The sequence below is a fragment of the Notamacropus eugenii genome, chromosome 7 (genome assembly GCF_028372415.1).
Source record: "Notamacropus eugenii isolate mMacEug1 chromosome 7, mMacEug1.pri_v2, whole genome shotgun sequence".
NCBI classification, from domain to species: Eukaryota; Metazoa; Chordata; class Mammalia; order Diprotodontia; family Macropodidae; genus Notamacropus; species Notamacropus eugenii.
In genome coordinates, this window is record NC_092878.1 from 152,782,430 (window position 1) to 152,808,272 (window position 25,843).

General features: G+C 36.8%; 1 protein-coding gene across 2 annotated transcripts in view; it reads right to left on the minus strand.

The window, feature by feature from the left end:
• Positions 1-25,843, minus strand: part of MTHFD2L (methylenetetrahydrofolate dehydrogenase (NADP+ dependent) 2 like) — a 124,658-nt gene that overhangs the window by 51,278 nt on the left and 47,537 nt on the right. For both annotated transcript variants that reach the window (XM_072624281.1, XM_072624282.1), the window contains exon 6: positions 20,270-20,362. In XM_072624281.1, coding sequence (XP_072480382.1) covers positions 20,270-20,362 — 93 coding nt within the window. The remainder of the gene's footprint in view (positions 1-20,269; positions 20,363-25,843) is intronic.

Consider the following 25,843-nt stretch of genomic DNA (forward strand, 5'->3'; position numbering starts at 1 on the left):
AAAATTATGGGACTACCTGTAAGCCATGATCAAAAAAAAGAGCCTAGACATTATCTTTCATGAAATTATCAAGGAAAACTGCCCTGATATTCTAGAACCAGAGGGCAAAATAAATATCGAATCCACCAATCACCTCCTGAAAGATATCTGAAAACAAAAACTCCTAGGAATATTGTGGCCAAATTTCAGAGTTCCCAGATTAAGGAGAAAATACTACAAGCAGCTAGAAAGAAACAATTTGAGTATTGTGGAAATACATTCAGGATACCACAGGACCTGGCAGTTTCAACATTAAGGGATCAAAGGGCTTGGAATGGGATATTCCAGAGATCAAAGGAACTGGGATTGAAATCAAGAATCATTTACTCAGCAAATCTGAGTATAATAATTCAAGGGAATAAATGGTCATTCAATGATGTAGGGGACTTTCAATCATTCATACTGAGGAAAAGACCAGATCTGTATAGAAAATTTGACTTTATGATAAAAGAAACAAGAGAAGTATAAAAAGGTAAACAGGAAATAAAAATCATAAAAGACTCTCTAAAGCTGAACTGTTTACATTCCTACATGGAAAGAAAATATTTATAACTCTTGAATCTTTTCTCAGTATTTGGGTAGATGGAGAGATTGTACATACACACACACACACACACACACACACATAGACAGAGAGTACAGGCTGTGTTGAATCAGAAGAGATGATATCCACACAAAAAAAATAAAATAAAATAAAAATTAAGGGATGAGGGAGGAAAATACCAGGAAGAGAAAGGGAGAAATGGAACAGGGCAGGCTATAACTCATAAAAGAGATAAGAAAAGTCTTCTTCAATGGAGGAGAAAAGGGAGAAGAGGAGAGGAGAAAAATGAAGCTACTCTCTCCACATGTGGCTGAAGGAGGGAATAACATGCTCACTAAATTTGATATGAAATTTTATATCATACCACAGGAAAGTAGGGGAGGAGGTGACAAGTGGGGTGAGGGGAATGATAGAAGGGAGGGCAAATGGGAGAAGGGAGATACTAGAAATAAACACTGTTAAGAAGGGACAAGGTCAATTGTGGGGGAAAAAAATAAGGGAGGATAGAGTAGGACAGAGGGCAATATGATTAGTATTACACAACATGATTATTATGGAAGACTTTTGCAAAATGACACTTATTTAGTCTGTATTGAATTGCTTGCCTTCTCAGTGAGGTTGGGGAGGGAAGGGGGAAGGAAGAGAAGTTGTAATTCAAAGTTTTAGCAATGAATGTTGAGAATTTTTATTGCATAATTGAGAAATAAGAAATACAGTGAATGGAGTATAGAAATTTATCTTGCCCTACAAGAAAGGAGAGAAGATGGGGATAAGGGAAGGGTGGGGTGTGATAGAGAGGAGGGTACATTGAGGGAAGGAATAATCAGAATGCAAGATATTAGGAAGCAGGGGGAGGGGAGTAATGGGGAGAAAAATTGGACATGTTACAAAGTGAGGTAAAAGCAATTAGTATTAAAACAACTGACTGAATTAATTGCTGAGAATAAATCAGATACATCTTTAGTTCGGGGAAAAGAATTTTAGTCTAAATTTCTTGGTGGAAGGTAACCTTGGGTAAAATTTGGCATTGATGGAAAAGTTAAGGTTTTAATGGTAAATTTGATTGTTATGATTGCAATTTAATCAGGAACTAGAACATGTATAGAAAGGCATGTAAGCCACTTAAGACTTGCCTCAAAAGATGTTTCTTAATCAAAGTGAAATTATAATCATATTTGAAACCTTGTTATTGGAACCTGCCATTTTTAGATGCTATAGGACTATTGAGTGACTATTCTTCTGAGTCTAACTCCAGGTATGGATAGCAAGAAAGGGGTCTGAGCCTCCAATCCATGATGCCAGTAAGCCTGAGAGATGCTGGTATGAACTGCAAAAGGTGATCTCATGGGAAGAGTGGGACAGTGTCTGTTCAGCCTGGGCTGAGGTAGAATTCTCCTGACTCAATTTCCCCACTGACACCTGGCAGATTTTAAGCCTTACTGAATGCAAGATGACAATCTAATCCTGCCTGGAATTGACATGAATATGGGGAGATATTGTATCCCTGCAATGTCCCTACTCTTGGTGGCAATTTCCTATAGTCAAAACGTTTGTAAGCTTAATACCAGATCTATTAAATTATAGATTATTGGTAGGGGAATATCCGAGGTTAAGCCTAAAATTAAGTTATTAGGCATAGGACTTTAGACCAACAATAATAAGTTAGGGTGCTTTAATTCTTAGTAATAGTGTGGAGACAATTAGGTCAAGAGCTTGTGAAGTTAGCACCATAAATATCATTTGTGTCTCAGTTGGTTAATGTTTAAAAAACAAAATTCTTTTGTGGTCCATATTGTAAATGCTTTAAAAAGAAGCATCATCTATCCAAAAGTTTGAATTGTTTTATCTGTTATAAACTCGGTTAAAAATGAAAAATAAAATTAAAAAAAATTTTTAAAAATTATCCAAGTTGATGGAGGGGTGGCATCCCAGCCTGTTTCCTCAAATTGAGGCAACTTCAGGAATTTCTTCTAGGAATGAGAGATATCAAGTTGTTATTAAACAGCCTATTCCATGAGGTTTCCATATCCTCCACCAAAGGCCTTCCTTTCAATCTAGCTGCCTCTGAATTTTTCCTATGTGACATGCTAAAACCAGAAATCAAATACTTTTCTAAGAAAAACTTGGCAGCTGGTACCAAACCTATGGCTCAGAGGAATGAATGGTGCTTGTAAGCCTCAGCCCACTGAAGATTGATCTTAACTCTGATGAAATCATTTCGCTTTTACTAGTTAAAACATGTTAGGAGGCTCCATTCAACTCTACACAATTTGAATATATCATCCGATGTATAAGGACTCTTATGGAAGGGTCCCTACCCACACTAAAAAGCACAGTGACACTCTCTTCCATTTCAGGCATTAGAAGACAGTCTCCATTCCTCAATTATGTCTCTGTACCCCTAACCTGTAGGTGCAGGCACTGAGTCACTGGGCTTTATCTCATGCCATATAAAGCCTTGGTGAGAATATACAAACAAGGTATTCAGGACTCCCAAAGAATCCAAAGACTGAGTTTGCCCTAGAAAAGGCTTCTAGATTATCTGCCCTTCTTCTTCACCTTCTGGTAAGACCTTGTGAGGAAATGAACTCCCCATCAATGGAGGAGTTCAAACAGAGGTTTGGAATGACCACTTAATGAGAGAAGATTTTTTTTTGGCTTTTCAAATCTGGGGAAGCAGGAAACCCAGGGATCAATGGGAAAGGTGCAGACAAACATATCAGAATATGAGGAAAAAACTAGAAAGAGCTTCTGGGTTTCCGGTTTTTAAAAAACTAAAAAACTAAGAAGATGGATTAGTAGGCTTTTAGAAGAATCACAACAAATATATTCATGTCAGGTGAGCAACTGTAGTTGATTCAAAGCAAGATAATTCATAAATCAAAAACATAAAGGAATATCATCTAATTTTTCTCCCATATCTTTTCATTTACATCATTCTAAAACAATGAACCTGCTATTAAAAATTTAAATCAACAAATTCAATGAGTACATAACATTATATTAATAATTAATATTAATTGATAATAGGCTATATAGAAGATACTGTGCTGGGTGCTAGGCAAACACAGAAAAGAGAAAGCTGCCTTTAGAGAGCATGCAATTTACAGGATGAAAGATACAGTTCCAGTAGCCACTAGAACATAGAGAAACAGCTCCCTTATAACAAGGCTGATACACCAGCCCCCTTTTAAAAGGTTTTGAATAACAAATAAAGAAATATGCGTGTAGATAAATACATATGTGTGTATGTATATGTACACGTATGTAGATGTATGCATATATTTGTGTGTATATATATACATATATATACATATACATAAATGCAGAGTGGTAGAGACAGAGAAAAAGACACAGAGAAAGAGGGGTAATAGATTGTTCCAAGAATTTCCTGAGGTGGGAGTAAAGGGTGAGATATGGTTATACCTACTCATTAAGAAAAATCACTTTGGTAGTTGAATGAAGACAGAAAGACTTGAGGCAGAGAGATCAGTTTAATTTGTTATTCAGTCCTTTCAATTGTGTCTGACTCTGTGGCCCCATTTGAGGTTTTCTTGGCAATGACACTGTAGTGGTTTGCCATTTCCTATTCCAGCTTATTTTACAGATTGAGGAAACTGAGGTAAACAGGTTGAAGTGACTTGCCTAGAGCCACATAGCTAGTGTCTGGATTTGAACTCTTGAAGATGAGGCTTCCTGACTCCAGGATCAGCACTCTAACCCCTGAGCCATCCAACCTTCCTAAAATGTAATATTAGCTATGTTCTATCATAGCTAATATTTTCAAAAATTTTCCAATTACATTTTAATCTGTTTCAGGCAACAGGAGTTCTGTGTCCATGTGTTTTGACACCTGTGATCTAGGGGATTGAAAACTTAAGTGCCACCCAGGGCCAAGCAACCAATATATATGTTAGTGATATGTGAGGCTTGAACTTAGGTCTTCCTGTCCCTAAGACTGGTATTTTATCCATTACATCACATTACCTTACATTAATAATGATGATAACAATTATTAAGCCTTCTTCATTTATTTGCTTTTCTCTGACCCACTAGCTAGGTTAATTTACTTTAAATTTGACCTGGATCACATTTAGGGCATTATTATTTCATTTCAGACATTGTATCATCATCAAGCAAGGCACAAGACATGGAGGTATGCACTTGTTAAGTCATTTGCTATTGCCATGGAGAATTTCCAATCCAACACAGAGTACAAACAGAAAAGGAACTCCCTAGAGATGGTTAGGTCTTCCAGAAAGATTCTCCTACTTATAGATGACATTGCACTGATTGTAACATTATCTGCAAAATTTCACAGCCTCCCAAAAGTAATTCATAATCACTTAGCAACTTAGCCTTTTTCTCAGACCCAAAAAACTCACATGTGGAGACAGCCAGTTATCTAGACTATGATATGCAAAAAAATTGACCCATCAGTATGTATATCTTATACAGACACTATGGTTAGACAATCAGTTATGGCCAGAATCAATGAGGAGGAAAAGAGCAGGTTGGATTTCATTTATGAAATTACACAATACTGGCAGAAAATGCTACACAAATCCAGAGAAAAAACTCTGGAATCTAAATGAAGATCAAAGCATATTATTTTTGCTTTTTTGTTGCTACATAGTTTTTTATGACTTTTCCCTTTTGTTGTGTTTCTTCTTTCACAATATGACTAATGTGGAAATATGCTTTCATGATTGTGTACACATAACCTATGTCAGATTGCTTGCTGTCTTTGGAAAAGGGGAGGGAAGGGAAGAAAGGAGGGAAAAAAATTTGGAACTCAAAATCTTACAATTGCAAAAAGTAAAATACTATTTATAAAAAAAGAAATCACATAATACTTTTAATGACTCCAAGCTTTTTTCTGAAACAAAGGGCCATAATTTTTAACATCAATATTCTTTTGGTAATGGCATATGGTTAAAAATCATGGAATAATACCATTATCTCGACAGAATTAAAATTTCAGGTCACCGGAAGGGAATGACAAGATGAACGAAAGATATTAATAGGTGGTAACATATAACCAACAATGAATTGCACAGAAGAAATGATGTAAATTATTTCCTCAAAGAGATACATGGCTAGATAAGGAGGTGATTTAGTCATGCAGAAAGAATGAGGGATAATTAACGATCAATTAATATCCCTGAAATGTCAAACTACCTAGAAAAAGGTCACTAGACTGTGAGGTCAATTGTTTGGATGATTTAGAAAAGGATTTAAACAAAAGCTGAACTGGACAGGAGCCTTGGTGGTAGAGTTGCAATCAACCCCACTGGAGGGAGCAGTCATATAGATTAGTTCAAGGATCTTTTGAAGTACTAAGATACTAAATTATTTCTAGGCTATCAGGCAGGTTTTATGAAAGGAGAAGGAAGGATTTGAGAATAAGATTTCCTGAAGAGGGAGAAAAGCTAGGGATAGAAAAAAAGTGAGAACAAATCAAGAAGGAATATAGAGTAGAAAGACAGTGGATTAGATGAAGCCTTTTCCTATTCTAGAGATTTGTCATTAGGTGTCTAGGGCTGCAAGCCAATGTCTAACCCAAAATAGATATAAATTATACCCTCTAGGCTAGGTCTTTTTAGGTTTCTCCTCTTGAGCCTGTGTCTTCCCAGTGGCCTGACATCTTGAATATCAACTTGCCTGTTTCAAGAATGTTGTCGACCTTCGTTGCTGAAGAAGACCATGTCATCAGAGAAATAATGATATGACTTGCACTTGACTTTGTTTTGAGTGAGAGAGGGCTGTGCAGGTCACCAGTCTCACTTCTCCAGAGCCATATGAATCCAGTGACCAGATATTCATCAGGATGACTGGAGATGACCCAGGATGAGGCAATTGGGGTTAAGTGACTTGCCCAAGGTCACACAGTTAGTGAGTGTCAAGTGTCTGAGGTGAGATATGATCTCAGGTCTTTCTGACTCTTGTGCTGGTGCTCTATCCACTGCACCACCTAGCTGCTCCACCTGTTCCAAGAATAAGACAGTGATAGAGTGCAGACTTTATTGGGAACAGAGGGCCCTTTGAAGGAAGTTTCCCATGTTGATTATGATATAATGTTGGGAAAAGAAACAGAAAGCTTTGGCTTAGACATTGGGCACTGTATAATGGGGTTAATAAGAAGACCCCACAAATAGCTTCACTGAATCACCCATTTTCTCTGCTTTATTTAGCAGTATACCTCATACTATGGTCATGATCATGAAGCTACATTCATTAAACTGGAAGGGACAAGGGCTCAACCAGTCATCTTTGAATATTCTGAGAATAAAGTGAATCCTACACTTCCCCACTAAGATGGGCAGAAAGTCTTTGGGAGAAGGGTTAGAGATTGATATTTGGAGAAGGTAGAGAGTTCATTTCCCTGGATCCTGAAGATTGGTAGTTCTTTCCATTTGATTAAAGACTTTGCCCAATTTCATAGAAATAAAAAATATATAAAAGAAGCCAAGTTTAAAGCACATCTTCTGTTCTGTCTAGTTTTTTTGTGATGTTATTCAACATTTACGCAAAAACAGCAATAAAGAACTAATATTCAAAATATATGCAGAATTATACAAACATTAAAGAACAAGAGACATCTCCCAAAGGATAAGTGAATCAAAAGATGTGAACAAATGAAGTTCCAAAGAAAAAAAATGCAATTCATCAACAGTGATATGAAGCGAAAATTCTCTGAATCATTAATACTAAGAGAAATATAAATTAATAAAACTCTGATGTTTGATTTCACCTTTATGAGACTGATAAAAATCACTAAAGAGGAAAACAGGAAGTGTCAGAGGGACTATGGGAAGGCAGTGTGGGTAGAACTGTGGATTGGCCTAAATGTTCTGAAAAACAATTTGGAATCATATTTTAAAAGTCAGTAAACTATATATGCCCTTTGACCCAATAATGACCCTACTAGCCATATACTCCAAGAAGTCAAATATGGAAAAGAAGGTCTCAGACATGTATAAATATTTTAGCGCCTTTTCGGAGAGTTGGGTACCAGCAAAGAGCTGGAAGTAACGTGGGTGCACGTGCATTGGAAAGCAATTGAACATAATGTAGTATATGAATATAAAGGAATGTCACTATGCCTCACGAAATGACAAACAGGAAAAATTTAAAGAAACAGACTTATATGAACTAAGGCAGAGAAAAGCAAGCAAAACCAGGACAGTTCATATGACGACCACAATAATATAAAGGAAACAACATGGATGAGCTTCAGAAATTGGATTCATGCAGTGACTCACTGTGACTTCTGAAAATGATAGCAAAGTATGTCTCCTGCTCCTCAGTCAGAGGTGATGGATGACGTGTGTAGAATGAGGAATGTGCTTCGATTGACTTTGTGGGCTCTGATTATTTGTTATGAGGAAGAGTTCTATAGGGGGCGGCCAGCATTGGGAAGTGACAGTTATTTAATGAAAACATTTTAAGAAAAAAAGTTAAGTATTACTTTGGCAGCTCTGTGTAAGATGGATTGGTGAGCTTAAAGACTGGAGGCATGAAGAGTAATTGGAGAACCATAAGAAACTATTTGGGTGACAGTCCATCCCAAAGAATCAACATTTCTGTCTGTGACCAGCAAAATGGAGTAGAAAGAGACAGAAAGAGAAATTCCATTTAAAATAAATACAAACAGTATAAAGATCTGGAAATCTTCTTGCCAAGATACACACAGTAACTATATTAACATAATTATGAAACATTCTTTAAAAAAAGATAAAACCAGCATCTATATAAAAACAAGAGCCAGCATTATCTATAATGAGAATAATGATAATGCTTTTCCCAGAAGATCAGGAGTAAAGATATCATAGCTATTAGTATTCAGTAATTATATCATGCCAGAAATGCTAGTTGTAGCAATGACGAGAAAAAGAAATTGACGAAGTAATCAATAGTAATAATAATGCTTTTCCAGTAAGATTGGGAGTAAAGCAAGGATGTCCATTATCACTATTATTATTCACTAATTATACAGTGCTAGAAATGCTACCTATAACAATGACAAGAAAAAGAAATTGAAGAAATAAGTAGAGACAAAGAGGAAACAAGATTATCACTTTTTGCAGATGATATGATGCTTTTCTTAGAGAACCCTAGCGAGTCAACTAAAACATTTACTGAAACAACGTGAACAAAGTTGCAGGATATAAAGTAAACCCCCATGCATCAGAATTATTCTACCATGAATCTTAGACTGGCATTCTATCTCCTCCTGTGCATGATGCTCCTTTTACCTATTATCTCCATATTCTGTGATATAGAGGAGCCTCAGATTTCCATATCAAATGTTCTTAGGGGTAGGAATGGGAATGAGGCTTGTGACTTCATTAATATAAAGGATTCTCCATTGAGAAAGCTCCCTTGACCAATATAACAGCGTCTATAAATTCAACATTCTATATAAATAGACATTATAGTCTTAGAGAGTTACCTAAAACACTGAAATAGAGGGTCAAATAGACAGCACAAGTCAGAGAAGAGACTTGAATCCCAAGTCTTCATGTCTTTGATGCTGGCTCTCTATCCACTTCACAATACTGTCTCTCAAATCTTTATAATAACCTCAAATCATAGGATCAGGCCTTCTCATCCAGATGAGAAGGGCAAAGAGGTGAAGCCATTCATTCAAGATTATATAGGTAATGCCAAGATTTAAAACCAGTCTTCTTAACTCCATGCTCTTTACTCTATACCCCTACGAAATCTTAAAGGTTAGTTGAAGTCATTTCAAAGAAAAAACAGATGGTTAATTTCCAAATGGTAACCCTGGAAGAACTTGAGTACCTCAAAGAATGACTTGTCACATTTTTATGATTCTCTTTTGGTCTTCAGTAAATGATCGTAACTGGTTGCCTTTTACTCCCCCCGCCCCTTTCAGTATAAGCCAATTCAAAATATTTCATCATCACATTCTTCATTGTCATCTCCCAGGCATTTTATCAATCTCCCTGAAACATCATGTTACTCCTCCTCCCAACTTTCCTTATTTCTCCCAGATGGGATTGCTTCCATATATGCTGACAGTCAAGTTAAGACAACAATCCAACCCTGCCTGTTTCAATTATGCTATTTGAGATTATTATCTCCTTCTCTGATATCCATTCCTAAATCCATTTGTTTATTTCTCACATATTTACATGATGGCTTATTTTGGAGGAAGACATAGACTTGTGATCCCAGATCCTCCAGAGCAACACTTCTCCTAATCCCTCAACCCCTTCCCCCTCCCCATCCCCATTCATGCCACCCAGGGAAAGTTAATCTATTCAACATTCAAATAAACCCAGGGCTGTGCTGGCCAGCTGGTGATTGAAGGATATATATCAGCCTCACCCCTCTCTAACCAGTCAAAGACTTATCCCTCCCTGCCTTTAACTCTCAGGCAGGGCCAGGGACTGCCCAGATATTCAAGAATCCCTCACCCCCTACTTCCAGTTCAGGGAATGACAATTCAATGAGCAGCACCATTGTGACAAGTCCTATAGTTCCTCTCAGAATTCTTGTGTTTGATTCCCAGGCTACCCAAGGAAGCTCTGTTCTCTTCTGGCTCCCACTCTCAGCTCCTTCACATCCATCTATGTTAGTCTCCATGTACTCTGCCCTTTCAAACTCTGCCCATCCTCTCCCTTTACCACCATTTCTCAGCAATCCCTCTCCTCCTTTCAGGTTCACTTCAGCCAGATATATTACTCAATCCAGATACTGAATTATCTTCTCTACTGGCCCCTAGGTCTTTAATTACTCCTTTCTTAAGGAATTCATTCACTGGCTGATAGTCCTCCTATCCTCCACATTTTCCATCCTCCTTTTGGGGCACTTCAGTTTACATTTGGTTTTTCCTTCAAATTCCATTGCTTCCTAGATGATTAACATCTTCAATTCCCAAGAGCTACACCTTACTCCACTATAGCTCCACCACACAGGTATGGTAAGTCATAAGTATGCTGGAGTGAGCTCATAACTGGCTGATTGTCACATTTTCAGTGTGAGCATTAATATCCCAGAAGTTGGCAAATACAAACCAAATAGAGTTTAACTTATTGTTTTATTGAATGCCTAAGCTTAAGAAAGGAATAAAAAAAAATATTAATAGTCCATATTAAACTTAAAAGTTTTTTGTGCATTTTGGGTTTGGGGGTTTTCTGTGTTGTTTTGGATTTTGTGGAGAGCCTTTTCTTAAATATTTTATCAGAACAGCACTGATCATAACTTGGTTCTTACTATCACCCACTATCACTCCACTATCTGTAATGCTGAAGTTCCTCTAACCTTCTACCTTTCCATTTCCCCTGAAGCTTATCCTTCACAAACCTATAACCTGCCCTTACTGCAATCTCCAGTCACCATCCATCCTTGCTTTCCCAGGTAGAACCCCTCTTCTGAACTTGCTTTCCTACCTTCACAAACTTAAATATAGAACTCCTCCATTCAACCTTTCACTGCCCTCTGTGTCCACTGCCAACTGCTCCTAGTGCCAGTCAGGTCTTTCCAAATTCCAGAGTTGGATTACAACTCCCATCTGCCTTCTCCCTTGCCTAAAAGTGGATGGAGGATATCTCAAAACTCAGATGTCCCAACTGTAGGTTTATTTTATGTAATCTTAACTGGATCCTCCCCTTTTGCTTCATATCAATCCTTTTGATACTCCTCTGATTGATTCTTTGGGCCATTCTCCTCAACAAATGTTCCAAATCTTCTCTCTTATATTTGTCCAAATTATATGACCTCTATTCCCTTCCTCTTGCCAGAAGACCTCACCAGACTTCATATTCTAGATCTTCTCATCATCATCCCTGGCTGTCACTTCCTTTGTTCTGTTTCAGATGAAGAGGGGGTCCTTCTTGAAAACACACCAATCCTCTATGCTCTCAGTCTCATCTTCTCCCTTTTCCTCCAGTGTGTTGCCCCTTTAATTCCCCCACCTGTCCCTAATTTTCAATCTTGTCATCTCCTGGCTCCTTCCCTACCATTTATAAATCTATACTGATTAACATCCATCAACAAGATTGCAAAAAAAAGTCTAATTGATAATACCAATCTCTCAAGTTATAATTCTACGTATTTCATCCCTTTCACAGCTCAGCACATGGACAGAGCTTCTACATTCACTGATTCCATTTGGTCACTTCCCACTTGTTTCTCAACCCTTTGCAAGCTGGTTTCCAACCTCATCATTCAGCAGATGCTGCTACTGCCCAGGCTACTAGCGATGATATATTGATCACATGTGATGGTCCTTTCTCAGTCTTTTGCCTTATTGACGGCTCTGAAGCACTTAGCAATGTTGGCCACTCCCTCCTCCTAGCTGCTGCCTCCTGGTTCTTATACTGTCTGACTTCTCTGAACACACGAGTTTGATCCATTTGCTTATGTCATCCATTCTTCTTTTTCTAATCAATAACTTTTGTTTTCCATCATCTTCATTTCCAAATATGTTCCTCCCTCTTTCCCTGCCCAGTGAGACATCCTTAGTAATAAAGATGTGAAAAGAAAAACAGGTGATCTGCTTAATCCTTTCCTGATAGAACAGAAAAGGCTAAATGAGAGTTCATAACCCATGAAGAAATAACTATTATTATTTCCTATGTGCCTAGCTCTGGGCATAGAAATCAAAAAAATCAAGCCATTACATATACATATAGATATACATATGTACACACATTATATATATGTGTGTATTATATGTATAGTATGTGTTATTTTATATATAGTATATACAGTGTTTATCATAATATATAATATTAAGTATAACATGACATTAAATATAGAAACTTATTTACATGTGTGTATGTGTAATATATAATATAAATACATATACATTATTTGCATATAACATATAACATGCACTTTATAGTGTCCATGTACAAATATGGTATATGTGTATGACATGTATATTATGTATGCATATTATTTATATGGACATATAATGGCAAACAGCTGCAGTATCTTTGTCAAGAAAACTCCAAATGGGGTCACAGAGTTGGGCATAACTGAAATGACTGAACAACAAAAATAATATACATGCACACATATTATATGCACATATGATTTGTGGGTATACACAGACATGTATAAATAATACGTATATCATTATAAATATTTGAAAAATACACAATAAAAACAAAGTAACAGGGGACATATTCTAGCACCTAGAGGAGTCAGGAAAGGTTTCAAGTAAGACGTGATTTGAGCTGAATTTGAACTAAGTTTTGAAAAAAACTAACAGGCAGAAGTGATGAGGGAGTGCATTCCAGGCATGGGGAAAAGCCAGGGCAAAGGTAGAGAGACAGGAGAGGGAATGCGCATGAGAAACAGCAAGAAGACCAGTTTGGCTGGAATGTAGAGTGAGAAAATGGGAGGGACGTACAATAAGATGGGAAAGGTAGGTTAAGGTCAGTTTTGAAGACCTTTGAATGCCACAAAGATCTAGGCACACTTTTGCAGTAAGCCAAATCTAATGTAATATAATTCATTAGGGATAAACATAGTTCCACTCCTGCATTCAAATAATCAACATTATAAGTACAAGATGGGGGAGGTCTAGTCAGTGTGCACTGTGAAAAATATTTGGAGGGCTGACTAGATTGAAAACTTAGTAAGAGCCAGCCTCTGGAAACCCATGATCCATCCCTCTTCCTGCTTGGAGCTGAGTCATTTTGAAATGTAAAAACAGGTGGTAAGAGGGATTTAACTCTCAGAGATATATAACACATGTATGCATGTATATGTGTGTACGTGTGCAGACACATGTATATATACATATGTGTATGGATATACATGTATACGTGTTTATCAATGAATAAAAAATCCCCTAGGCTAGGCTCCATCAGCCAGCAATTCTAGTGTTAAACTTTCTAATCAGTGTTTGTATCAAAAGAATGCTGAGAACGGTGACATAACAATCCACTTATTTTGTTGAATTTCTCAAATTTTCTTTTGAATGGTCTTTTCCCTCCTTGGTGGAATGTATTAGGTTATTCTTTTTCAATGTTCTGTCTTCTTTTATCCTTATAGTCTTTTTTCAGGTACATAAGAGAAAGGGGTACAACTGGTTTCTATGGTCTCCATACAAAATATCTTAAGGACAAGATTAAGACAAAGATGTGTGACCAGTATTCTACACACCTAATTGATGCCCTCTGGTGGCAGAAATATGTCAGGATCCATAATTCAAAGCATCCTGTATCTTTCATCAGGATGGTTTCCACGTAGGGAATTGATTGGGCTCACAGAGTTTTCACAGTTAAAAAGGACCTTAGACATTAATTCCTGCCCTTGGTAACTGAGAGTTCCAGAGACATTTAATAATAGTTCAGGAGCACAGTTTCTCTTTGTTAAATTATGTGGTTATTTTATTATTCTATTTAACTGTACTCATCATGGATGCAGGTCATTATCAGAAGACTGTACTTGGGCTCTAATTCCAAAAGGGGAATATAAAATTTATGGTGGTATAACAGAATAACTACAAGGGATAATTAAAGTGTTGAAAATCAGGTGTGGGATTGAAAGTGGTACTTTACAGATGATTTCTCCTTTTCTTGATAGTGACGCTGAAACTGTAGATTCAAGTTTTTCTATTCTATCAATTATTTCTTTTGTGAAAGATATAAATTCTGCTTTCACAATTCTTATTTCTCTTTTAAACCATTTAGGAACATCCTACTGTGATTCCATGCTTTCCTGAGCATCCACAGGGTCTGCTCTCTCATCTGATGCTGATTCATTTTCCTTTGTCTTCCAATACTTATTCATAGCTGCCTCAACTCTTTTCCCTATTCTAGAGGCCATATTTACTTCTGCAATTACTATCTTCCCTGTTGATTTATCTGTGTATGTTCAATCTTTAATTGAGGTTTCTTCCTACTGAGATCTTTGGTAATTTTGGTCTTTTCCCCACCTTATTTTCTCCTGTTGCCCACTTTCTGACTCCCTCCCCTTCAATGGCTATTTGACAGTCTCAAGGTGTATTAGTCTCTCCCACTCTGAACAATTTAATCAGCTTTAATCTCTGCCCCATATGACTTTGGGGAGAAAATAAACTAACTGGGCACTTTCCCTCAGCCTTAGTGGAGTGCCTCCCCCTGCCTAACAGACATATTCATTCACCCATTCCCTCTGTTACTCATTTCTCTGCCTAAGTGGCAGAGAGTGCTGCCATACTATCATGGCACCCTGAACAAATTTCAGCCATTTGGAGTCTGGATCCCTGTGGCACTAGGAGGGGTGGGGATGAGGGGCACTGAGTTCTATTGCAGGAATGAACACATGTCTTGAACCCTCCCCACTCTCCATTCCACTGTTCCTTTATTCTCTGACTGAGGTTATTGTAGCAGAGTGTTACTACAACTGCTCACTCTTATAGAGGTCCTCATTGATATCTCACTCTAAGCAAAGTTTTGCTGTCTGATATGTGAATCTCCTCACTTTTGTGAATGTATGTATGAATGGAGGGGAAGGGTTGGTACAGGGTGCTGAGTTGACTTCTGCCAGAAGCATCTTGGGCTGCTAACACAGCTCTGTTATTGGGAGGGTTCTAGGTAATGGTGAAGAGATGTTGAGTTAGGGAGTAGGGATTAGCTTTCTCTATAGCTCAAGTTTGTTATTGTTTTGGGTTTTTTTAAACCTTATTTTGGTTCTTAATGTCCTAAAATGTGGAAATAGCTGAAATTGCTTTATCTCTGTCCCATAATTTACATTTCTAGACAGGATTGGGAAGTTTTTGGTTAACCTTCAACTGAAAGTAATTAATGTGCAATGTAATGACATTCTGAAAGCAAATATCAAGAGAAGAATCCAAGAGAATTCTTTAAATGTCTTCCAGACAATGAATTTGTGCAATTAAAATCATATGCTCATGGACTGAGAGGAATATTTGGCAGTACTTATCAGTGTGAAAAGATATTTTCAAATATGAAATATAGAGACAGCTAAGTGGTGCAGTTGGATAGAGTGCTGGAGCTGGGATCAGGAAGAGCAGAGTTCAAATCCAACCTCAGACATTTACTAGCTGGGGGACCTTGAACAAGTCATTTAACCTGTTTACCTATTTCTTCACCTATAAAATGGGGATAATAATAACACCTACCTTGAATGGATGTTGTGAGGATCAAATGAGATAATATTTGTCAAAGTGCTTAGCACAGTGCTCCACATATAGTAGTGCTATATAAATTTTGGCTATAATTATTATTAGATGCAATCTTACCACAGTTCAGATTAACAGATAAATATTTACAATTGATTTTAATGACTGGGAGTACTAACTTTGATCACAAATTAAGTGAAATGTTCTCCCATCAAAAAAAGAATTCTATTCTATTGAATAGAGCTCTATTATAAAAAAAGTCCTCAATTATTATTATATTTTGAATCCCACCAATATTTTATTTACAAATACATTTAATTTATTTTATCAATAAAATTTTGTGAAAAAAATTTCCTCTTTTAGCTATATAATAACTTTGATTTTGCCTTTTGGTGGGTAAAACATAAAATACTTAATATCTGGCTATTTACCAAAAAGTTTGCTGACCCCTATGTTATGCCCCCTCCACTAAAGATCTAACCACTTTTTGCTTTAGAAAATTGGGTAGGGGTGGAGTCAAGATGGCGGTGTAGAAAGACGCATATACTCTAGCGCTTCCCTCACAGCCCACAAAATACCTGTAAAAATGACTCTCAACAAAGTCTAGAGCAGCAGAAGCCACAGAACAATAGAGCGAAAGAGGTTTCCAGGCAAAGGTAACCCAGAAAGCCAACAGGAAAGGTCTATCTCATGGGATGCTGAGCAGGGTGGAGCACAGACCTGGCCACATAGTACTAGGAGGAACAGGACCTGAACAGACCTCCTGGCAGAGTTCCTAGCAGAGAAGGTCCCAGATACCTCAACCCACAAGTGACAAAGAAAGCTCCAAAGGTCAGTGGGGGAGGGCTTTTCCAGCTGGGCTAAAGGGAATAGAGTTTCTCCAGCAATAGCCCCAGGCAACAGCAGAGGCCAGGGCAACATACTGTAGCCAGCTATGGAGGTTAGGAAGAAACCTGAATCCACTGTTCAGGCAGCTCAGCTTAAAGCTTCTGGTGGTAGAGAGCAGCTGATCTAAACTCCAGCCCTGAGTGATGGTCCCACCCCCACCCAAAGCCTAGGGGAACCAAGCAGCTGAGTCTAATCTCTTGAGAAAGGATTCAGAAGTCAAGGCTGGGAAAATGCCCAAAAAAGGGGAAAAAAATAAGACCATAGAAGGTTACTTTTTTGGTGAACAGGTGTCTCCTCCCATTATTTCAGATGAGGAAGAACAAGGTTACTGTAAGAAGAAATTAAGACCCCTGCCTCCAGGGCCTCCAAAGTGAACTTAAGCAGAACTCAGGCAATAGAAGAGCTTGAAAAATGAGTTAGCAGTTTACTAAAGAAGAAATAAAAAATGCTGAGGAAAATTACACCTTTAAAAAGAGGCTAACTCAATTGGGGAAAGAGGTCCAAAAAGTCAATGAGGAGAAGGAGGCATTAAAAAGAAGAATTAGTCAAATGGAGGAGCAGGTTCAAAAGCTCACTGAACAAAATAGCTCTCTGAAAGAGAGAATTGAGTTCAGGGAAATGAATGACTATGAGATAAAGCAAGCAGTTACACAACAAAACCAAAAGTTTGAAAACAAATAGAAGATAATGGAAAACATCTCATTGGAAAAACAAGTGACCTGTAAAATAGATCCAGGAGAGACAATTTAAAAATTATGGGACTACCTGGAAGCCATGATCAAAAAAAAGAGCCTAGACATCATCTTTCATGAAATTATCAAGAAAAATTGTCCTGATATTCTAGAACCAGTGGGCAAAATAAATATTGAAAGAATCCACCTCCTGAAAGGGATATGAAAAGAGAAACTCCTAGGAATATTGTAGCCAAATTTCAGAGTTCCAAGGTCAAGGAAAAAATATTGCAAGTAGCTAGAAATAAAGAATTAAAATATTGTGGAAATGTAATCAAGATAATACAGGATCTGGCAACTTCAACATTAAGGGATTGAAGGGCTTGGAATAGGATATTCCAGAAGTCAAAGGAACTGGGATTAAAACCAAGAATCACCCACCCAGTAAAACTGAGTATAATACTTCAAGGTAATAAATGGTCATTAGAGGACTTTCAAGCATTCATATTGAGGAAAAGACCAGAACTGTATAGAAAATTTGACTTTCAAACACAAGAATCAAGAGAAGCTTCAAAAGGTAAACAAGAAAGAGAAATCATAAAAGATTTTCTAAAGGTGAACTGTTTACATTCTCACATGGAAAGAAAATATTTATAACTCTTGAGACTTCTCAATATTTGGGTAGGTGGAGGGATTGTACATACACACACATACACACACACATGTAGAAAGAGAGTACAGGCTGTGTTGAATCAAAAGAGATGATATCCTCAAAAAAAAAATATATATATATATATATATAAAATAAAAATTAAGGGGTGAGGGAGGAAAATACTGGGAGGAGAAAGGAAGAAATAGAAAGTGGGCAAGCTGTAACTCATAAAAGAGATAAAAAAAAATCTTGTTCAATGGAGGAGAAAAGGGAAAAAGGGAGAGGGGGAAAGTGAAGCTACCCTCTCCACATACGGCTTCAGAAGGGAATAACATACTCACTAAATTTGGTACGAAAATCTATCTTATACTACAGGAAAGTAGGGGAGGAGGTGACAAGTAGGGAGAGGGGAATGATAGAAGGGAGGGCAAATGCGAGAAGGGAGTAATTAGAAATAAAAACTTTTGGAGAGGGACAAGGTCAAATGAGGGAATAAAATAATAAGGGGGGATAGAATAGGATAGAGGGAAATATAGTTAGTATTACACAACATGATTATTATGGAAGTCTTTTGCAAAATGACACATATATAGCCTGTATTGAATTGCTTGCCTTCTCAGTGAGATTGGGAGGGAGGGAGGGAGGGAAAGAAGGTGGAATTCAAAGTATTAGAAATGAATGTGAGAATTATTATTGCATATAACCAAGAAATAAGAAACACAGATAGTGGGGTATAGAAATTTATCTTGCCCTACAAGAAAAGAGAGAGGATGAGGATAAGGGAAGGGTGGGGTGTGACAGAAGGGAGGGTTTATTGAAGGAAGGGGTAATCAGGTATTAGGGGGTGGGAGGAGGGGAGAGATGGGGATAAAATTTGGACATGTTACAAAGTAATGTAAAATCAATTAGTATTAAAACAATTTACTGAATTAATTACTGAGAATAAATCAGAGACATTTTTAGTTTAGGGAAATGAGTTTTAGTCTAAGTCTCCTAGAGGCAGGTAACTTCAGGTAAAATTTGGCATTGATAGAAAAGTTAAGGCTTTAATGGTAAATTTGATTTTATGACTGTTAGTTAAGCAGGAACTAGAAGAGATATAGAAAGGCGTGTAAGCCACTTAAGACTTGCCTCAAAAGATATTGCTTAGACAATGTGAAATTATAGTCATTTCTGAAACCTGGTTATTGGAATTTGCTATTTTAAGGTGCTATGGGACTATTAAGTGACTGTTCTTCTGGGTCTAACGCTAGGTATGGATAGTGAGAAAGGCGGTCTGAGCCTCCAGTCCATGATGCCAGTAAGCCTGTGAGATACTGGTATGAACTGCAAAAGGTGATCTCATGGGAAGGGTGGGAGAGTGGCTGTTCAGCCTGGGCTGAGGTTATTCTCCTGACTCAATTTCTCCACTGACACCTGGCAGACTCTAAGCCTCACTGAATGCATGTTGACAATCTACTCCTGCCTGGAACTGCCATGAAGCTGGGGAGATATTATTTCCCTGCAATGTCTCTATTCTTAGTGGTAATTTCCTATAGTCAAAAAGTTTGCAAGCTTAATACCAGATCCATTAAATTATAGATTGTTGGTAGGGGAACATCCAATGTCAAGTCTAAAATTAAGCTATTAGGCTCAGGACTTTAGACCAACAACAGTAAGTTAGGGTCCTTTAATTCTTAGTAATAGTGTGGAAACAACTAGGTCAAGGGCTTACAAAGTTAGCATACATAGTTATTATTTGTGACTCAGTTGGTTAATGTTAAAAAAATCCATTTATGATCTATATTGTAAATGCTTTAAAAGAAATATCAGCTGACCAAAAAGGAATTGCATAAATACTCAGGGAAGGACACTTTTACCTAAGGACACAATTAGGACAGTGATTAGACATAGTCCAGAGGTCCTTGGGTAGATACATCTAAGTGCTCTCCTCTGTTTCTAGTCCTTGAGTGGCTCAGACTAAGAGAAGGAAGAAAATTTTGATGACTTTTGGAAATGGTCAGAACACTTGTGTTTACTTCGTACCACATTAAAAGGAAAATCCTTGGAGGGAGTGGTCAAGAAGGGAATTTAGGGAAATGATTCTTTAAGGCACATTAACATTTTAAGTAATTATTGTTATTCTGAGACTATTACCTAACCTCTGAACCCTTGTTCAATCTTGGTTGAGGAATCATCCCTAAAGTTTAAGAATATTGTAAATTATTAAGTTTTGGAAAGTAGGATGAATTTCTATACCTCTGAATTCCTTCCCCATCTAAGCAATAAATCCTTAGACTTAGTCTTACTTAAATTAATAGAATGGTTTCCACCAAGCTCATGCTCCAAATTCAGTGTAGAGAATTTTCTTCCATTGGACTTACCTGCAGCTACTACAATAATATCGGCCAGTTGTGTATGGATCTTCAGCTGGTCTTCTGGAGTGTATCTATGAGTTATTGTCACTGTTGCATCACCTGAAACAAATGTATAATAACTCCCATTAGTATTTACCAAATTGTGGACATTTCATTATATATACAAGCAGGGAAGCTACTTCCATTCAAGATATTCTTTTGAAATGAACAGTCATTGTTTAGGCTGCCAAGATACCATTTCTCTTGGCAGGATAAAAACCGAATCCAAGATTTGGAGCATTGAAGTGGGCATTTAATCCAAACTTTTCACTTCAGAAGAGAAGTAAGAGAAAATTGCTTAAGATCATACAGGTAGTAAATAGCAGGATTTGAACACAGGTGTGACAACTCCAAATCCAAAAACATACTGCCTATACCAATTCCGTGAGACCCTTGAACTGTCCAGATGAGACACCAAATTCTCAGGCTACAAAAATGGAAGATAATCTCTTGTAGGTATTACTAAGGTTAAAAAAATAAAGATTTGTGAAAACTGTACCTATCATCCTAAGATCAGCCTAACTAGGTTTGGACAAGTTCATTACAAAACAACTTTCATGGTGATAAATATTTTGACTATAGTAACAGGGTCATGAGTATCTCCTAAGTCAAAAAGGACCTTCAGGATGGCTAACACCTCTCTGTTGAAGTATTAAGAGAATGAAACAAGATATTTATTTTTTAGTAAATTGCATCTCCTATATAGGAATGACATTTTAATGGATTTAAAAAACCGACACATCCAAATGGTCAATCTATTGCCAGAGTAGAACTTACTATGGCAGGATAGGCCTATACATAGCTAAAGTATGTTTTTTTGATAACTTTTGTTACTTCCTTACTTCCCCACTCAGAGAGCCATTCCTAATAACAAAAAGGGAAGGGGGGAAGCAATTCAGTAAACCAACAAACACTTCATTGGAACCTGATAGCAACTTCAAGGTTCCACACTCAGATTCACCCATCTCTTCAAAGAAGGTAAGAAGGTACATTTTTTCATCTGTGTTGTAAAATTCAAGTTTTAGTCAGTACAAGAAGGTGATAGCCATACAGATCTAGCTCCTTTAAATTTACATTTTTCTTCTGAAGTCTCATTGGATAATGACATGGACAGGTTCATGTCTTCATCCATTATAAACCTATCATCAATGACTTTGTAATTCACCTCAACAAACAATCCAAATATGTCCCTCTTTGTTGACTTTAGGCTAACTCATTTATTTCAGCTCTCTCTACTCTTTCTCAAGTTTAATCACACCTTTGAGGCCAAAGCCTAGGGGAGATTACAATGGAAATCAATTATATTAAAACACAGCTTAAAAACTAATTGCACAAGCCCAAAATCTAGAACCATTTTCCCAAAGAAATGAAAATCTGCAAATGTATCCCTGGGTAATTTATAATAATAAGATATTTGCTATTTTAATATATTTGGCAAGTCAATCTTCAAATCTGGTGCTTTTTTTTTTCATTTTTTTTCTTTGTAGCTCTGAACAAGTGGAATGCATTGATTCCTAAGGTCACATTGGACTTCAAAATTCTATGATTCTGGGTCTAAATTCTATGCTAACCCCTTCTTTATATCAGAATCTACTCCTTCAATCATGAGTGAAATCAGAAGGAGAAAGAAGGCTGGTCATACAATAGGGAGAACCAGATTCCTTTCTAACTCTATTTCTTCCTTTGACCAAGTACAAAAATTATACTACCTACTTCATCAGAGCTGTAAGAAAAGTGCTACAGATCAAAACTCCATAAAATCTGAATAATTATTATTAGAGTGGGTGTCCTCCCTTGAGATCAAGAGCAGCTGTACATATTGGATGGAGAAGAAGGGAAGAGGAAAGAACTACGTAACAAACACATTTAAAGCATAAAGTAAAAAGCAGAGTTCAAATGAGGGACCAGAATAAAACATGTCATTCTTTAAGCAGTTCCAAAAAAGGAAATGTAAACATGGTTTCAGATAAGGCAATGCCAAAACTGATATTGCCAAGAGAGACGAAGAGTAATAAGCTTTTATTTATGTGGGTTGGATGAGTTGGTGGATAGATACAGAGATGCAAGAAAAAAGTAGACAGATAATAACTTTAATAAAACATTAAAAACAGAAAAAAGCAGAAGAAATTTCAAAGGGACATCAACACGTATATTACATTTAATACACATTTTTAAAGCTTTATGTTACAGAAGTTCACAGTTTCATGTAATATTGTTGTTATTCAATTGTTTCAATCATATCCGACTCTTCATGACCCCATTTGGTTTTTCTTGGCAAAGACACTGGAATAGTTTGGCATTTCTTTCTCCAACTCATTTTACAAATGAGAAAAGTGAAGTAAGAAGGGTTAAGTGACTTGCCCAGGATCACACAGCTAGTAAGTGTCTAAGGCCAGATGTGAACTCAGAAAGATGAGTTTTCCTGGCTCTAGACCAAGTATTCTATTCACTGTGCCACTTAGATGCCCATCTAATATAAAATATTCTTTAATTATTCTTTGTATATCAAAATATTCATGTTGTTCAAGGTTGTTATACGCATAATTCTTTTGAAAAAAAAAGAAGAAAATGAACAAAAATTGATTAAACATCTGTTTAGAAAACATGAGATACTTAGCCAGTCATGAGATACTTGAATATCTACCAAATATCTGTGGAGAGCATACCTGAATGAAAATGAAGATGCAGAGCTTTATTGTTTCCCTGGAGAACACTGGGCTAAGACTTATGTTTTTTTCAGAAATTTTGCAAGACAAGAGTCATGCCTTGAGGGGTATAGAAGTGGGGTGATAAGATAGGCAAACAAATGATTTGACAGGTGCACATACCAATTCAGTCGCAGAAATTTAAATACCATAAGGTAAATCTAATGAAAGCATCACCTTCTCCCTTATTCATTTTAACACTAAAATAAATAAAAATTGGCATGCAGAACTTTCTGAAATGAGATATAAGTTCTTACCGCAGTGTCCCTCACATAGTAGGTACTTTATAAACATTTATCCCCTGCCTTCTTTCTGTAAAAAAATATGTTATTTACCAAGACCAAAGACCAAAGACCAAAAAAGTCTTTGGAAGGCTTGGAATCTATCTGCCTGCAAGGAGGATTGTAGTAAAGCATACTTGAAAAAAACAACAGTTGTCTGCCTTTTAAATCCCCTCTGAGAAAAAGTGTATTATTAGTTTTGATATGAGTTCAACAAGAATGTATTTTTCCAAGCTAATCTATAGCCTGTCTTACTAAAATGAGATACCACATAACAGAGATAAACACAAAATATAGTGATTGTGGTACACATATATATGTGTGTTTACATATATATGCATGTGTGTGTGTATAAACACACATGCATACAGTCAATCCTCAACATTGAAGTGTTTAACTTTCCAAATTCAAGCATTTCTGTGATTTCATTAGTAATCTAATTTTCAATTTTATGTTAGCAACCATGCATATTCGCAGCTATGTGTAGTAGAGGAAAAATCGGAAGGCACATAACACAAGCCACCTATTAGGGGGCTTCACTGGTCTTGTTCATCCTGCTGTAGTAGAGCTCCCAGTGTATTCATTGTATATTTTCACTGTTTGCCTTTAAAAACTCAAGTTTTGTGTTTCAGTTATACCCCAAAAATGTAAGTCCTTTGTTCTCTAAGCGCAAGTGTGCAAAGTCAGTGATGGTAGCTTAATCAGAAAATAAAGGTGTTAAATTAACTTTTTGCCAGAATGTCTGCAGTTACTGTCAAAAACAAGTTTGCTGTTAATCAAACAACAACTCATTATAAAGTACAGTGGCCTCACACTGCCACAATCTGATATAGTGAAATGGAAGATTCATGCTAAAAAATGTTTTAGTTTTAAGAATTTTATTTGCTGTACAACATTTATGGTACCATAGATTTCATGTGTGATGAAAAGTGAATACTGTCTGAAATCAAGGTTTATTTTTTTAAAAATCTAGTTGTTAGCACAAAAGGTCACAGAATTCTGAGGAATTTCTAGTGAGAAAAGATGTTTTTGCATGTTACCAATTTTATTTTGTGGACTGTATTTTGAGTATAATTTCAAGGTTACTGTTTAGGAAAAGTACATATTATCTAAATTAAGATTTTGTTATAAAGGTGTATGCAAAAAAAGTGTATCTTCAGCAATCTCCAGCAAAAGATCACAGTTTCTGATGGTTGTGGGAACTTACCCCCTTATTTCTCATAGGTTCAATGTATCAACATTCACAGTTTTTTACTTTTATGTTATTTTCTAGGAATGTTACCCACATAAAAGTGGAGGATTGATGGTATATATATATGTTCTTTTGTATTGTTTTCCTCTAATATCAATTATAACCACATTTTTAATCCTTATGGAGAGAGGCAGATTAGCTTAGAGGACTGGGGGTAGGATTTGTAGTAAAGAAAACCTGGTATCATAACCAGGGACTTAGCAGATGTGTGACCCTACGTAAATCAATTGACTTCACTATGCCTCAGTTTTCCTCACGTATAAAATGAGGAGTTTGGACTCAGTGGCCTTTGAAATCTCTTCAAGCTCTAAATCTATGATGATATAACTACAGGAAAATAAAAGGTAGCATGTCATAGTGATAGAAGGCTTTGCTGAGTATCAGAAAGACCTGGGTTTAAATCTCACATCTTCTATTTCTTTGCTGTGGGATCATTGACAAGTTATTTAATCATTCCCAGCCTCAGTTTCCTCATCTATTTTGTTGTTCAGTCATTTTTCAGTCACCTCCAGTTCTTCGTGCGTCACTTGGAGTTTTCTTGACAAAAATACTGGAGTGGTTTGCCATTCCTTCTCCAGCTCATTTTTCAGATGAGGAAACTGAGGCAAACAGGGTTAAGTGACCTGCCTAAGGTCACACAGATGATATGTCTGAAGTCAAATTTGAACTCAGGTCTTCCAGACTCCAGGAGGAGTGCTCTACCATTGCATCACCTTGCTGCCCATTTCTTCATCTATAAAAGAGGAATAAATATGTGTGTAATAAACGCTTTGTAGAGTTATTAATTATGAGTGAAATGAGATCAAGAAGATACAGCACTTTTCTAAGTGCAAAAAGTTTTATTACTTAACTATATTTTAAATGCACATAATCTAATCCGGTCAATAGTGACTGATTTTATATATATGTGTGTGTATATATATGTATGTATATATAATATATGTATGTACGTGTGTATATATGTATGTATTATAGATAGATATAGATATGGATATGAATACATATAGATATGGACATTGATATATCACTTATTATTGAAAGGCTCATTGGAGATGACTGTTCCCTTCATGCATCTTCACTCTTAGACATAAGAAAAGAAAATACTCAGCCCCAAGCCAGGAAGGGCTACCTAGTTATTCCTTTGGAAGAAGAAATGTAATCAGGTGTTTGCTATAAGATAAGAACTAGCAGACAGGGAACTCCGTAATAGGGGCTGTGTTCTCATACACAGAGGCACGGCTACAATCAACAAAACATAGCAAGGGATGAAAGAGGGTGTGAAATGGGAGACACTTCTCTGCTG